Source organism: Lontra canadensis, unplaced genomic scaffold (assembly GCF_010015895.1).
Source record: "Lontra canadensis isolate GAN:19392208 unplaced genomic scaffold, GSC_riverotter_1.0 scaffold761, whole genome shotgun sequence".
Lineage (NCBI taxonomy): Eukaryota > Metazoa > Chordata > Mammalia > Carnivora > Mustelidae > Lontra > Lontra canadensis.
The window spans coordinates 12,097-28,368 of NW_022631745.1; the positions used below are offsets into that span (position 1 = coordinate 12,097).

The 16,272-nt window shown below is 43.7% G+C and overlaps 1 protein-coding gene across 1 annotated transcript; it reads right to left on the minus strand.

Moving 5' to 3' along the window:
• Nucleotides 1-1,779: 1,779 nt before the first annotated feature.
• On the minus strand, nt 1,780-11,584 carry LOC116863250 (zinc finger protein 780A-like). The gene is made up of 5 exons (XM_032850737.1): nt 11,524-11,584; nt 8,008-8,134; nt 7,190-7,289; nt 3,048-3,076; nt 1,780-1,958 (listed from the first exon to the last, which is right to left on the minus strand). The coding sequence occupies exons 1-5, from the start codon at nt 11,536-11,538 to the stop codon at nt 1,780-1,782; spliced, it is 450 nt and encodes a 149-aa protein (XP_032706628.1). The 5' UTR covers nt 11,539-11,584.
• Nucleotides 11,585-16,272: the final 4,688 nt, after the last annotated feature.

Sequence of the window (16,272 nt, forward strand, 5' to 3'; positions counted from 1 at the left end):
ACTTAATACATTCAGAAGAATATACTGAAGACTTCTAATACAGAAGCATCAAGTCACTCAGACAATGTCAGAAAGATGGCTGACAAGGAGTCTTCAGGACCTCATTTCTCCATAGATACATAACATGGCACACAATGTATTGACCATATATCCAAATAGATAATTATGTGATATGGTCACGGTGTAGCAGAAATCACTCTCATGTATCTCTAACATGTACAATATGTTTTTTTTTTCCTGTACAATAAACTCATCTGTCCTCGACCCAAGATCAAGATGCTATCACTACACTATCAAGCCTTCTTATATGCAAATATGAGTGGAATGACCATTATAACTAAAACATCAATCAAGGAAATGCTCACACAGATCACGAGGTCACCACATGACTTCAAGGAAGAGTGACAATACTGTATAAGGCACATGTATGATTTGGCTCAGATATCCACCACAGTACAGATACATTTTCCTTCGTGATCTTTTGCTGCTCACCTGGCACTGCTGTACAGTCACATGCATGATAAACCCCAAAGTCAATGTACCTGGAAGGTCTGACTTTAAGATCTTCCAACCATTGGCCATAGGGCCAACTTCAAAGGTCTGGAAGATACCCAAGATGCACACTGTAGCACCAAAGACACATTCCTGGCTACTCTGTGAACCTAACAAAGTAGCATTCATCCAAAGTCATGGTAGAAATCTTTCACCCAAAAGCTGTCAGTGTGGGTGGGACTCCATTACACACAATGTCCACTGATTGCCTATTCTCCTGTGTAGATGAACCTACCTGACTAAGGAGAACTGTCAGCACCTGTGACTGACTTGGGTGTCCAGCCAATGCTTTGAACTAGAACATTCTCTGTTCTCTGTCTGGGTAGCTATGCACGTTCTAAGTCACTACCCATGGCTGATGCTAGCCTCCATTCCTGCACCATTAGAAGCCTGAACAGAGACCCTAGACAACCTCAGAGCCTCTCTTACAGGCTTCTGGGGAGAAAACCAAGCCATCAGCACTGCCCAGGCACTGAGCTGAGATCACCCCAGAGACACCTTAGTTCACGTTCCTGAATGAAAGCAATCCAAATTTAGGTGAATGGGAACAAGGGTTCTGGGGGTGGCTCAGTTGGTTAAATGGCCACTCTTTGTTACAGCTCAGTTCATGATGTCAGGGTCCTGTGTTCAATCACGTCATCAGCTCTCCCATCAGCAGTGAATCGGCTTCAGGATTCTCTCTCTCTGTGTCTTCACTCTACTCACTAGTGTGCTCTAAAGTAAATGATTCTTTAAAAACAAACAAACAAACTGGGGCTCCTGGGTGCTTAGTGGGTTAAACTTCCAACTCTTCATTTCAGATCAGGTCATGATCTCAGTCTCAGGGTCCTGAGATTGAGCCCTGTGTCAGGCTTCAAACTCACTAGGGAGTCACTTTGAGATTCTCTCTCCCTTTCCCTCTGCCCCGCCCCTGCCTCTCACCTGAGCTTTCTGTAAAATAAATGAATAGATCTTTTCTTTATTTTAAACTGATCTGGAACTTATGTAAATACTTTTTTAAGTTAAGAAATGCATGGAAGACATTAATATATGTTATGGATTATATAGTATTGAATATAGCATTCTCACAATAAATCTGTATTTGACTATTTTTATTGGAAGATCATAAACAATTGCAGGCTTAACCAGCTTTTCATCAGGATGCCAGTGCAGGTGGTGGAAAATCCGCATGCACTAACTTGAAGGACACTCTCAATTTTAGGGCTTCCTTGAAACAGCTAGTTAGTTTCAGGGCAAAGTGTCACTGCCTTTGTGCCAGACACTGTGAAAGAATTCAAAGAAGAGACATTCAAAAACATCTTCCACATCCACCTCTGCTACAGTTATGTGTTTCAGCATAGACTGGCCCCTGTGACAGTTCTGGTCAATGGCGTAGAGAGAGTGCTGCCTTGGGGAGGAAGGCTTTCCTTGAATGAGAACAGAAATGGTTCAAATCAAATTCCCTATGTCCCATGAGATTTACACTGTCTCCTTTGCTGCAAGAAACATGGATTGCTCTCTGGTGCTGGGCAGTTATCCTGGGGCCAAGAAAATTCAAGTATAAGCACATGGCTGGGGGTGGACAATCCCAGAAAGAAGACATGTAAAAATCAGGTTATACTTGAGGTTGTCTGGGCTATTTCAGAAGACCTGAGCATCTACCAACTCACTGGATATATAAATATCTAAATATCCACCTTCTTTTCTGCATGTACACAACAGGCTCTCATGGTATTGCTGACCACAGCAGAACAGGTACTGAAAAATGTATTATCCTTCAACTGATCCCATGTTCAATATGAGCATACCATGCTACCCAACTTGAATGTTACCTGTCTCTACAACTCATACAAATCCTCTTTTCAGTCAGGTCAAGAGGGGTGTAGGGATAGCTTGGGCTCTGAAACAAAATAGGGACAGCTACCCCAAATGTTGGGAAGACTGTCTGAAGCAGAAATCATCACTGCTAGTAATTGGTGACTGACTTCTCAATGAATCAGTGCCTTGCACATGGATCAGAGCACAGGATAGATTCACCCCAGGGCTGAGTGGAAGTGAGGGAGGGACTGCCAACCACAGGTCCTCATGCTTGCAAGGTCACCCATCTACCCTGGATCAGACCTATGTTGGGTTATATTCCTGGGATACCAATGCTTTGTGGAACCGCAATACACACCTGGCTGGTTCTCACTCTTAGTGTCCAGTAGCCTTCTTCGTCTTCAACATCTACTCTGTCATGTGACATCTTTTAAGCTATGCCCACCATGTTTAAATCAACTAATACCCACACTCCATGCATCTGTGCCTCAAAGAGTACAATTATCTCTGTCATCCAATAGCAACTGGTCCTCAGGACCAGCAGGGAATACATTACATCATGAGAAAAGCTTCACACGTCCCAGACAGCCACATTTCCCAGGAACGCTTCTCTGTCTCATCATGAATAGCTTCCTAAGGCCTTGCAGTGACCAAAGGGACCTCTCTACCACATCTTTGTTCACATTTCAAGAGTTTACCATATTTCATTTCCATAGCACTTACCTTCCTCTCAAACTGTCACAACATCATGTTTTATTTGTCCTCACAACTTCCAGTGCCAAATGCCTAAACTAATCCTGTGGCCCAGTGATGGATTTTTGCTTCTCTTCCAGTGCAGTGGTGACAACATTGTATTTAATACCCACATAAGCCTCACATGATCCTGTTATCAACTATTTACAATGGCACTAGAAAACTCCAAGCTACTCCTAAGGGTAGGCAAGGGCCTGCCTGGCTTAGGTGGGAGGGGGAGTACAGTGACAAAGAGGTTTCCAGAACACAGGAGGGAAAGTCAGCTGTGATGCTTCCATCACTGAAATAGAGATGAAACACAAGAACTGGACAGGATTTGGGAAGAAAGGAAGTACAATTTTTCTTTCTAGATTCAGAGTCAGTGGTGTAGCCTTAGACAGGGGTCCTCTCCCCAGATGAAGAATTCAGGTCAATGTTTCAGCCTATATCTGTTTCAGCTCTTCCATTGGGCTGCCTCATCACTCCTTACAGAACACTGTGTTCTGTTTAAGTTAGAACAACCAGTCAGCACCCAGCCCTGTTCCATCTTTGTTTCCTTCAAGTAAATGTTAAAAAAAAAGAAAAAGAAAAAGAAAAGGAAAGAAAAGAAAAGAAAAACAAAAACAAATACCATGATGCATGAAGTCTCCATGTTTTTACCTAATAAGTGCGGACACTGAAGTGACCAACATGGATGACATCACTTCCTAGAAGGGAAAAGAATAACGACTAAGGAACTCTTACTTCTCCAATCACAAAGGAAGGAGTGATGTCTCAATTTAACTAAAGGAATTTATAATGCCCCCTTGAGAATTACTCTCACATTTAAATTAAATGTTGAATACCATGTCATTCCATGGAAACTCTTGTTAAAATCTCTATTAAGGTAGGTAAGCAATAGGTCAACACAGGAATAAGGAAAACAGAGTAGATCCTACAGGAGTAAAACCTAGTTATGTAAGAGACAATTCACATGGGGGAGATTATCAAATTAAGATACATGAGATGTAGTAAGCATAATTTCAATACAATACAGATAAAACTATTTCTATTATGAATCCAGAATCTCTTTACTTGCTAGGAAATCATCAGTTTTCAAACTTGGAAATGACCTGGTTTGAACCAAGATTCCTTTTCCTTCTGAAGATATAGGTACACACACGTAAGTATGTACACGTGCTTCTTCCTACTTAGTTCTGGGACTTCAAAATCTGTCTTTAGCTTAATATGACACATTGCATTCTGTACAGATCAAAACCCTAAAACTCTCCTTGTGCTCTCTATGCTCACAAAACAACAGGAGAAACATACAGTGTAAAATTTGATCGACAGTCCTTGAGAATTGTGTAGCTGTGGCTTATCATTATATTTGTAGTGACTTTGTTCAATTAGCGATCGTTAGGTAGAACCCTGGGTATTAGATGGTGAGCCATGGTTCAGGACAAGAAAAAGAAACTAACATTTACAAAAACCATTCATGACAATCCTTATCAAAATCATAGCAATAAAGAAAATCTTATAATTTTGAAATGGAGAAATATACTCAAAACCATTCTGTGAGGTCAGCAGTACCCTGTTATCAAAGCAGTATAAACAAAAGATAAAAGGCTAGTTTATCTGACGAAAACTTCCGCTACTCCGGCTTTCTTTGGAAACTCATCTGCATATACAAAATAGAGTCAAAGGAAAAAAGGAATCACACTGAAAATAACTGTCCCTCTCTAGAGATCCATCTGCCCCTGAATCCTTACAGGTCTGCTAACAAACACAGTTAACCATTGAATAATGTCCTTTTCATGAATAAAGTTCCAGTTAGACACAGAGAAGTTTGCTTGATAAATCCAGTGCACTACAGTAAATGTCTTTTCATTATGATTGCTTTCATATTTAATTTCTTCAAATTACTTCCTTATAAAACTATGGTATATACAGCAGACCACATACAAAGAATGGGACGACTCATGACATGTTATAGTTAACCCATCAAACACCACAGATGAAGAGAGACTTTTGAAACACAATGACAGGGATGCCTGGGTGGCTCAGTGGGTTAAGCCCCTGCCTTTGGCTCAGGTCATGATCTCAGGGTCCTGGGATGGAGCCCCAAATCCAGCTCTCTGCTCACCAGGGAGCCTGCTTCCCCTCCCTACCTGCCTTTTCAACTACTTGTGATCTCTCTCTGTCAAATAAATAAATCTAAAAAGAAACACAATGGCAAATCCACTTCATCTTGTGCAAGAGCTCCTACAATATCACTAGTAGGGTTCTCAGCAGTCTGAAAAGGAATGGGCCCAGCATAACATACTCAGGTACTCAAAGATTAAAAAATAGTCACCAACAATACTTTACCGAGCAAAATTCTTTTCCACAGAGGCAGAAACGAAGACATTCCCAAGTAAAAACCCGTCTAAGCTTACCAGTAGATCTGTCCCACAAGAACCATTAAAGGAAGTCTTTCTAGATGACATAAAAGGATTTTACCCAGAAACTGCAACCACATGAGAACACAGAGCTCTCCGCTGAACATAAATATGTAGACAATTACACAAACCTGCTGTGTTGTAATGAGATACCAGTCACGTTTATTTCTGCTACAGAGCTTTGTTTTGGAAAAAAAAAAAAAAGAATAAAAATCTATATGACCTACAAGCGTAGGTCATAAAGTATACAACATAAAAGAATTTGTGATGTCGGTAACAAATTCGGGAGGGTGTGCAGGGGTGGAGACAGGAAGAAGTTATCTATATAATTGACACTGAGTTTTTAAAAAGGTTTGTTTCAGGGCACCTGGGTGGTTCAGTCAGTTGAGCCTCTGCCTTCGGTTCAGTTCAGGATCTCAGGGTCCTGGAATCGAGACCCACCCCAGGCTCTCTGCTCAGCGGGGAGCCTGCTTCCCCCCTCTCTCCCTGACTACCTCTCTGCACTTGTGACCTCTCTGTCAAATAAGTAAATAAAATCTATTAAAAAATAAAAATAAAAACAAAAGGTTCGTTTTACAGCTAAGTTGTTTTAACGAATCCCTAAGGTAACCACAATGAAAATACTCATAGAAGACGCATAACTCAACGACAAAGGTACCAAGACATATCATGGGTATTAATCCTACAATTAATTAGATAAAGTGTATCTTTTGTATTTCATACCAAAATATGATACAGAAGTATAAAATATTTGAAAATTACTCTGAATTCAAAAAAGTCTTTCTCTCATGCAGAGAATAAAAATTCACCCACAAATACATGAAGAAATTAATTCTATATGGATGACAACTCACCTAGACATGGTACAACATTCACTGACCACTCACCAAGGAGACAAAAAGTAAGGGTGACACAGTATATATGTGCAACATACAAATACAAGACAAAAACACACATAATTTACCGACAAAAAGCATAAAGCTCATTCTTTTTTGTTATCCTCACATGGTCTTGAAATATGCCGAAATATACTGAACTGAAAATTCTCTTCCTGTAACAACCTGCACAGATAACACCCAACCCACACCTAACTAATGTCGTGGAATGAGCCAGACAAGGAAGCACATTCTTAGGAAATTACCAAACCAGAATAAGAGAAAACTGAACTCGTGAAATTCTAAATAAAACACTGATGTATGACAGAAAAGGAAAACTTCTATATTACCATAATTTTGAACTGTGTCCATGTGCCCATGAAAAACAAGCAACTGATTGGCATGTCTTCATGGACTATAATATTGTGAAGAATTCTCATTAAAATCAATCATAAACAGTTATAAATGAAAACTTTATGAACACTTAAAAAGCTTGAAAGATGTGTATTATGGTATTAATATATTCATTCTCCTCCACAGAATGTAACCCTATAGTCCATTCGGTTAAGACAGAGGAAACAAACAACATCTTCATTTCTGAATAAATAAACATCATAGATGTTGAAAATATGTGGAGAGACTCTGTATATGAAATTAATATTTGGGATTAAATTCTGATACATTCTGAGGAAAGTAGAAGAAAAAGCTCATGATTAATTTCCCATGAAGCAACACTGCATTACTGAACACAAGGATTTCCTTCCTCCTTCAGACTTGGACCTCCCCTCTGTCATCTGCCTCATTCGTTCCTACCTACCTGAATGGAAGCCTCTGGTCTCCTTTCTCTTCACATCCCAGAGGTGCTTCTCTTGCTCCAAAAACATGATCAGGTCTGGCTTTGACAGAAGGAGACCTGTTTATGAGGAAAAAGGATAACGACTCTTGCTGCCAATTCTAACTTCCCATCAGTCTTGTGTTCAGGAGAGAAGAGACGATACTGTACAATCCTGGAAAATGGTTTCCCAAAAGCTGTTCCCCAACAGTCCCTTTAGAAAACACAGGAGGCGGGGCACCTGGGTGGCTCAGGGTGATAAGCCTCATCCTTTGGGTTAGGTCATGATCTCAGGGTCCTGGGATCAAGCCCCACATCAGCCTCTCTGCTTGGTGGGGAGCCTACTCCCACCCCCCACCCCCCCGCTGCCTGCTTCTCTGCCTACCTGTTATCCTTCTCTGTCAAATAAGTAAATAATGTCTTAAAAAAAAAAAAAAAGGAAAGAATACACAAGAGAAATTTCCATTGTTCACATCCTGACCTACACTTCCAAGTAGTAGACATAATAAGAAGGGGAAATTTCAGTTTAAGATGTGAGAAGCACCATTTATGTCACTAAAGGTTGAGAACTGCCACTCATTTACACAAGCAACGATGTTTGCTTGAGGAAGGAGAAACTAAGGCTGAGAAGGAAACACCATGAAGATTTTTCTCTCCATCTACAAAGCACTACTTATTTCCCTTTCTGCCTGGATCTGAATTCTAGTCATTCCAAGAGAAATATCTGAAAAGACAGTCTTCACAGGAAGGAATAAAACCCTGAGTGGGCTTTGGGAAATGTGGAAGGAATCTTCCTCACCCAAGAAGAGGAGGTGTCCATAGCTCTCCAACATCACATCCCTGTACAGTTGCCGCTGAGTATGGGTCAGGAGTCCCCACTCCTCCTCAGAGAATTCTATGGCCACATCCCTGAAGGTCAGCAGTCCCTGTAATAAACACCACAGTCACCAAGTGGCCACTGACACAGTTCACGATGTATCCTAAGATGAAAGTTGGAGTTAATGTCACCAGCTAGAACCAGATCCGACCTTTCCTTCTCCCGGAGATGGGTGTGCAGTTAACGAAAAACCTATGGGGCAGAGGGCTGCCAGGTTGAGACTTTCACTCCCAGAAGTCAACTCTATCCACTACACAGAGGTGACAGCCCTCCTTGTCCAGTGCAAAGTGTTGGGATGTGGGAGAGGAGCCAATGGTCAAGGTATTCTAGACATGTTTTGATCTGAAATATTGGGGTTCTGGAGTGAATGATGAAGAAAGGATTGTTGAGATAGCCATGGTAAAAAACACTGTGGTCCTAATGGAATTGGAGAGGACTGTAAGCAGGACTGATTCTATGCTTTCAGGTGGGGAGGAGGTGAGGGATAGCAGGAGGCTCTAAGGAATTTGGAAGCAAGTTTCCAGGACCCTCAGGGGCCAGCTGGTGTTTTGATGAGGCCACTCACTAGTTAGTTAACACTTTAGTCTGGAGACCCTCCAGATATCTATCAATGGGCGCCAAGCTTGAAGGATGGTGCCTGAGCTACATTTGAGGAATGGAGTTCAAGTTTTCAAAGCAATTTTCATATGTTAAAGAGGAATTACAGGATCCTGGAGGTCTATTGTTAGGCTAAGGCTGCTTTTTGCATCCAACAAAACATTAACCTTGAGGCAGTTGTGAGTTCCCTGAGGAATGTCCTACTCTGCCTTTCTCAGGTATTTACCAACAGACTAGAAGTTGAAGGACAATTAATTTTATCCACACCTCTTCTGATTTTGTTCTCCTCCTCAGAAACTACAAGCAAGGGGGACCCAGATAGTTCAGCTGGTTAAGGGTCTGCCTTCAGCTCAGGTCATGATCTCAAACTCCTGGGATAGAGCCCTGAGCTGAACTCCCCACTCAGCGGGAATCTGCTTCTCCCTTTTTCCCTTTCATCACTCTCAAGTGCACTCTCAGATGAGAAAACATTTAAAAGAAGGAAGGAAGGAAAGTGAAAGAATGAACCTACAACAAGCTAAATACAGAAGAAATAGTTTACATCAGAAATGCGACAGTTCCTGCATATTCCTCAGTATCCTATGTTCCTTACAAATATTAGGAGGGAAAATAGGTACATGATGGGAAAATCTGGCAGACAGCACCAAGCCAATAAAAGAAGTTCCCATCAGGTGAATGGAAACAAATGTTATCAGCGCCTAATGCACATCAAAGGACACATCATCACTGGTATTTCCACTGGACTGAAAACAGGATTTCAGAATATAAATCTGATTTTGGAAATACAGTAGCTATACCTAAACAACTGAATCACTATACGATCTGTAGAGGCTGCTTTTAGGCAAGGAGGCTTGAGCAAAGGAATGGAGGAAGGGCCCCAGTGATCACGGCTGAGTCCAGACAGGCCCAGCAGGGGACCCACCTCAAAACTACCAAGACCCTAAGAAACCAATGGGTTTCTGACAACCAGGTACAGTGCGCAGAAGTGAGTAAGTTACACAGGGTCCCCAGAACTCCTCACCTTCCTTCTCCTGAAAAGAAACCCCCACACACTGCCCCTTGCAGACAAGCTCTCCTGTGCCCCCTGCCTACTGATCTCTTAGGTCTTCAGGAAACTTCCACCACCTCTGCCCTGCTGCAGGGGAATTCCGGCAGTGCTGCTGGACGAACTTCCAGCTAATCATGGACACTCGTCTGGGCCCCAAGCAACTGAGAGAGACACTACACTGAAACAGCATAGCGTCCCTGTGCTAGAAATAGCTAGTTTACTCCTTTCTTTTCTTTGAATTTTTAAGATTTATTTTTATTTTCATCTTCTTTAAAGATTATATTTATAGGGGTGCCTGGGTGGCTCAGTGATTTAAAGCCTCTGCCTTCGGCTCAGGTCATGATCCCAGAGTCCTGGGATCCAGCCCCGCATGGGGCTATCTGCTCAGCAGGGAGCCTTCTTCCTCCTCTCTCTCTGCTTGCTTCTCTGCCTACTTGTGATCTCCATCTGTCAAATAAATAAAATTTTATAAAAAAAAAAAGATTATATTTATAGGGGCAACTGGGTGGCTCAGTCAGTGGGCATTAGCCCTCTGCTCAGGCCAAGACACAAGGTCCTGGGAATGCCTCCTACACTGGGGCGGTGGGGGAGTGTCTTTGCTCAGTGGGGAGCCTTCTACCTCTGCCCATAACACACCCTACTTGTGCTCACTCTTTTTCTTACAAATAAAGAAAATTTTTTTTTACAAAGACTCTATTTATTTCAAAGAAAGCAAGTGAGAGAGCACAAGCAGGCAGAACAGGAGAAGGAGAGGGAGAAGCAGGATCCCTGCCCACCTGGGAGCCCGATGTGGGGCTGGACCCCAAGACCCTGATCATGACCTAAGGTGGAGGCAGAGGCTTAACCCACTGAGCCACCCAGGTGCCACAGTAACTAAAATTTTGAAAAAATTATTGTATTTATTTCAGAGAGTGAGAGAGAGACCACAAACAGGCAGAAAATCAGAGGGAGAGGAAGAAGCAGGATCCTTGCCCACCTGGGAGCCCGATGTGGGGCTGAATCTCAGGTCCCCAAGATCACGACCTGAGCTGGAGGCAGAAAGCAGACTCTTAACCAACTGAACCACCCTCGATCCCCAAGACTGATTTGTATTTTAGAGGAGACGGGGAAGGGCAGGAGAAGGAGAGAATCTTTAAATGGACTCCCCTCTGGGCACAGAGCCAGAAGTGGAGATACCAGTTCAGGACCCTGGGATCCCGACCTGAGCTGCAATCAACAGTCCAACCTTAGTTGACTGAGCCCCCAGGCACCCTCCTCTAGTGGACTTTAAGTAGAATATCTCTTTCACCTACTAAAGATGAAGACACGCACACCCCCTTTCTTAGAATGAGAAGTTTCCAAGTTTTGTGGACTCCTACTCATCAAGTTTATGTCTGCATTTCCTTACTCCCCAGCTGCACACAGCTGATTGAGAATCCAAAGGAGCCCGAATGAGAAATGATTTCCCTCCCTGATATCCCAGGACCAGACCTCATCAGCCACAGGAATCTCAGACTCGACACCTTCCCCTCCGGATCTGCCACCGACGGAATAGTGTCACTCCTCGTGGGACTTTAAGTGACAACGGCTGATGCACTATCGAAGCCAGGTTGGGGACACAGGACAGAAGGCTCTGGGACATAGAGAAGCATTCTAAAGACCTAACCGTGAGTATCACTTCTGACCACATCTTAAAAATAGGTGAACACAGAAGCGAGAAGTACCCAGATTCGAGGCATCTACATCTGCAGCTTCTAAACGTGAGGGTCTGTGGAGAAACAGAGGACACGGCTCCGCGGGGACACCAGGCTCACCTGAGAACTGGCCATTTCTGCCTTCGCCTCCACCTCTAGATTTCGTCCTCACGAGGGATCTGGGGGGAAATCACAGCTGCATCAGGAGAAAATGCCCAGAAATCAAGCAACCGACCTCCTTCTCCTCACACCGCTCGCCCGCGGGCAGGACTCAAAGATGCAGAAAAGGCCCAACTTCCAGTCCTTTGTGTCCGGAGCAGCTCAGAAACTGTGAGCTCCGTGAGGACACCCATCCCTGCATTTTCCTCACCTGCTTTGTGGGGAGGGAGGGGTCCCCTGCCACCGCCACTCACAACTTCAGCGTCAACATCGGAGCTGAGGGCTGCATGGACCCGACCCTCCCAGACTCCTGGAGCAGAGACCCTGTCACCTCTCCAGGACCAACGCCACAAATCCACTCTCAGACAGGCACTGAAAGCCCAAAGCCCTCGGGCTCCCCCCCTAGTCTTGCCAAGAATCTCCTGGAGTCCTTAATTAACACAACAGTGTTGTTTTCGGCCAAACCAACTGACAGAATCTGAGGGGGAGGCCCGCAGAGAAGATCCTTCCTGAAACTCCACAGGTGACCCTGCTGGGAAGGAACTGGGGAGGTGACCAGGCCAAGCAGGGGAACCAAGGCTGGGGCTTGGAGCAGAGTTCGAGCCCTGCCTTCTCCAAAATCAGAATTTTGGGAGACTGACACTGTCTCCCTCTTTCTGCTACACAAAGGGAGATACCTGACAGACTGAACTTACCTGTATAAATGCAAATGTCTCTTTCAAAGTAACACAGGATTTCAGAGCTTTTCCTTTATCTGCCTTTGATTCAAAATAACCAGCCGAAAATAATGCTCAGGCCAAGGAGACATATTTTTGGGTAACAAAGAGTCCCCTTCAGTAGGTGTTTCTGTTCATAAGGACCTGCCACACAGTTGTCCACAGTCCGTCTACTTTTTACCCTCCCGTCAGCAATATAGGAGAATTCGAATTCTCAGCATTCTCAGGAAAATTGGATGCTATCCTTTTTCTTTATTTTAGCCATTCCAGAAGACACTGAGTGGTTTCTCACTGTAAAGTATGCAGTCTTCTTACAACCTTTGTCTTGCTGACTGAAATGAAAACCACTTGGAAAGCATCAGGTTGAACAAAGAAAAAAGCAACTAATGCGTCAGTGAGACTCCATTTCCAAATAAGTAACCTTTCTCTTGTCCACAAACCTCTTCTCCTCACTTCTCAGCCCTTTGTTACAGGAATTGGTTCCACCCCGACAACATGATTAACAACACTGGCAGCACAGATAGAATCCTCTGGATTTCGGACATAATCCAGTATTTTCCTACAAACACCCAGCCCCTTCCTCTGGGTGGGCTGCGGGTTTCATGCCCTGACCTACTGAGGCCTCCTTGGCTGGCAAAGCAATGAAGCTCCGGCTGCCCTTGATCCCCAGCTCTGTCTGCACGTTCTGTTCCAGGTCTGAAGCCTGGAGATCAGTTCACACAACAGAATGAATGTGAGGAGAGGAAAATTTGTTTTTCCTGTGCTGTTCTAAATGGCGTCAGACAGTTTCATGCACACACACAAAAAAACAAGTTCTTAAGTATGGGCATGAGAAAGACATGAGGCTCAAAGAGAAGGTGAGGCTTCTGCGTCACGGTGACTTAAGTAGGAGGAGTGGGATTTAGAATTTCCAAGGAGGGTATTGTATTCAGAGGAAAAAGGAAAGACTATATATTTATGAAACAATGTTTGTCCCTCCAGGTTGACCACTCTTTTTTTTTTCTAATTTATTTTTTTCACTTTTCGAAGATTCATTGTTAATGCACCACACCCAGTGCTCGATGCAATACGTGCCCTCCTTAATACCCACCACCAGGCTCACCCAACTTCCCACCCACCCCCTCCAAAACCCTCAGTTTGTTTCTCAGAAACCACAGTCTCTCATGCTTCATCTCCCCTTCTGATGCCCCCCGACTAACTTCTCCTCTGCGTCATGCAATGTCCTCCATGGTATTCCTTATGCTCCACAAATAAGTGAAATCGTATAATTGACTCTCTCTGCTTGACTTAGTTCACTCAGCATAATCTCCTCCATCCTGACCATGTTGATACAAAAGTTGGATATTCGTCCTTTCTGATGGAGGCATAATACACCATTGTATATATGGACCATTGTATATATGGACAATGTATACACCACTGTGTGTGTGTGTGTGTGTATATATATATATATATATATATATATATATATATATATATATGGACCACATCCTCTTTGTCTATTCATGTCTTGGCTCTTTGCGCACTTTGGTGACTGTAGCCATGGCTGCTATGAACATTGGGGTACAGATGGCCCTTCTTTCCCCTATGTCTGTATCTTTGGGGTATATACCCAGGAGTGCAATTGCAGGGTCATAGGAAAGCTCTATTTCTAATTTCTCAAGAAATCTCCACACTGTTTTCCAATGTAGCTGTACCAACCTGCGTTCCCACCAACAGTGTAAGAGGGTTCCCCTTTCTCCATATCCTCTAACCATTGGAGTTTCCTGTCTTGTTAATTTTGGCCATTCTAACTGGTGTAAGGTGGTATCCCAATGTGGTTTTGATTTGAATCTCCCTTATGGTTAATGATGATGAACATTTTTTCATGTGTCTGTTCTAGGTAGGCAAGTCTTTTTTTTAATTTTTTTTTTAAGATTTTGTTTAATTATATGACAGAGAGAGAGATCACAACTATGCAGAGCAGTAGGCACAAGAGGCAGAGGCGGGGTGGGGGTGGGGAGCAGGCTCACTGCTAAGCAGAGAGTCCCATGCTGGGCTTGATCTCAGGACCCTGGGATCATGACCTGAGTCGAAGGCAGAGGCTTTAACCCACTGAGCCACGCAGGTGCCCCTAGGCAACCCTATCTGTATCAACTGCTGGGGTGTCTGGGAGTCTCAGAGTGTTCGGCTTCTGCCTTTGTCTCATGATCTCAGGGTCCTGGGATTGAGCCCCATGTCAGGCTCTCTGCTCAACAGGGAGCAAGCTTTCCCTTCTCACTCTGCCTACTAGTGAACTCCCTCTCTGTCAAATAAATAAATAAAATCTCTAAGAAATATATTTTATTTGAGAGAATGAGAGAGGCACTTGTGATGCTGGGTGGTGATGGGCAGAGGAGAGAGAGAAACCAATTCATGACTGAGCAGGGAGCCCAAAGCAGGGCTCATGACCTGAGCCTAACGCAGACACTTAATGACTGAGCCACCTAGACACCCCTAGTACTACATTCATGATGGCACTGAAGAAAGGAAGGTTTGGCACAGCAGTGAAGTAGCTTCCCTGAAGGATCTCCCAACCACACTGGATCTGACCTTGACGGGGGTTACCTACCTGGGAAATGAGGGAGCAACCACAGCACATGCCCAGCCGATCCAGCCTATTCCCCTGTCCAGAAGGCTTCTTCATCTCAAACATCTATTCTACCACGTGACATCTTAAAGCTGCCCACATGATTGCATCATCAAACACCCTCCTCCATCCGTTGTCATGGATCTAGTCAGGGAAAGTACAGTCATCACTGACTTCCAACAGCATTAGTCCTCAGGAAGACGCAGGAGGTCAATCAAATCATCAGGATAAGGCAGAACTTCCCCACTCCTGAGAAAACCACATTAGCCATCTGTTCTCCCCATGACATGTATTCATCAACTGACACCAGCAAGAGCTGCCTGTGCCTTTGCAGTGACTAAAGGGAGCCACCTCCAGGTCCCTCCCCACACGGAAAAGAGTTCCTCACATTTCCTTTTAATAGGTCTTGTCCTTCTCTCAAAGGATGGTGCCTTCCTCAAATTTCACTTAGATTGAATTCCCCCATCCCTGTGCTAAATGTCTTAATACCCACTGGCTTTCCATCGGTCTAATCTCAATTAAGCATCTTCTGAAGACATGCTCTCCACAACACAGGCAAAAGAGAATGGTTGTGGTTCCTACGTAGCTAGAAAGAAAAATGAGGGTGAATACAACTGGAGATCTGGAGATAGGTAGGTCATAAAGCAAGTAGTAGTTATTTTTTTTACATCTAGGAAGTCACTTGGGAAACTCAGCACAGTTGTCATCCTTTACATGCTAATTCCTCCTCTTTAATATTTTTTGTCTCCTCATGGGCTACCACGTCACTCCAATTGGGAAATATTTCTCTTCCTTATGGGGTTATCTATGACATACATAGCGTGGTCATATGTGCATGTGTACCCCACAGACACATGAAAACCACCCTCAATGCAGTACGTGGGGCACATACTTTCATTTGGGGCCATGGGACAGTACTTTAGAGTCCCAAGTCTATGTCCAGAATATGCCATTCTGACTAAAACAGATTTAGGGAAGCTCTGGGGGAGGAGGAATCTTCTCTATGGGACATGGGAAGGAAGACATTGGAAGAAAGGAGTGATGGTGGCTCACTAGGATAGAGTACAGATATCATATGACACATTCCACTAACTTTTCACCCTACAGCGTGCTGACTGGGGAATGCACTAGTGAGAAGGGCTCCTGTCAGTACAAGGCCCCGACAACACTACTGGCTATACAAAATCAATGCCAAGTAGCGGTATCATGGAGTACATCAGCTAAAACACCAACAATACCTCTATGTCACAAGGCTTGGTAATACACATAATACACAGTAATATCATCCTATTTATAAAGAGGAGAAAATCATAGCATAGACTGGGGAAAAATAATCACATATCCCTTAAACCTTCAGAGCACTGGGAAAGTGGTGTCCTAGGTATA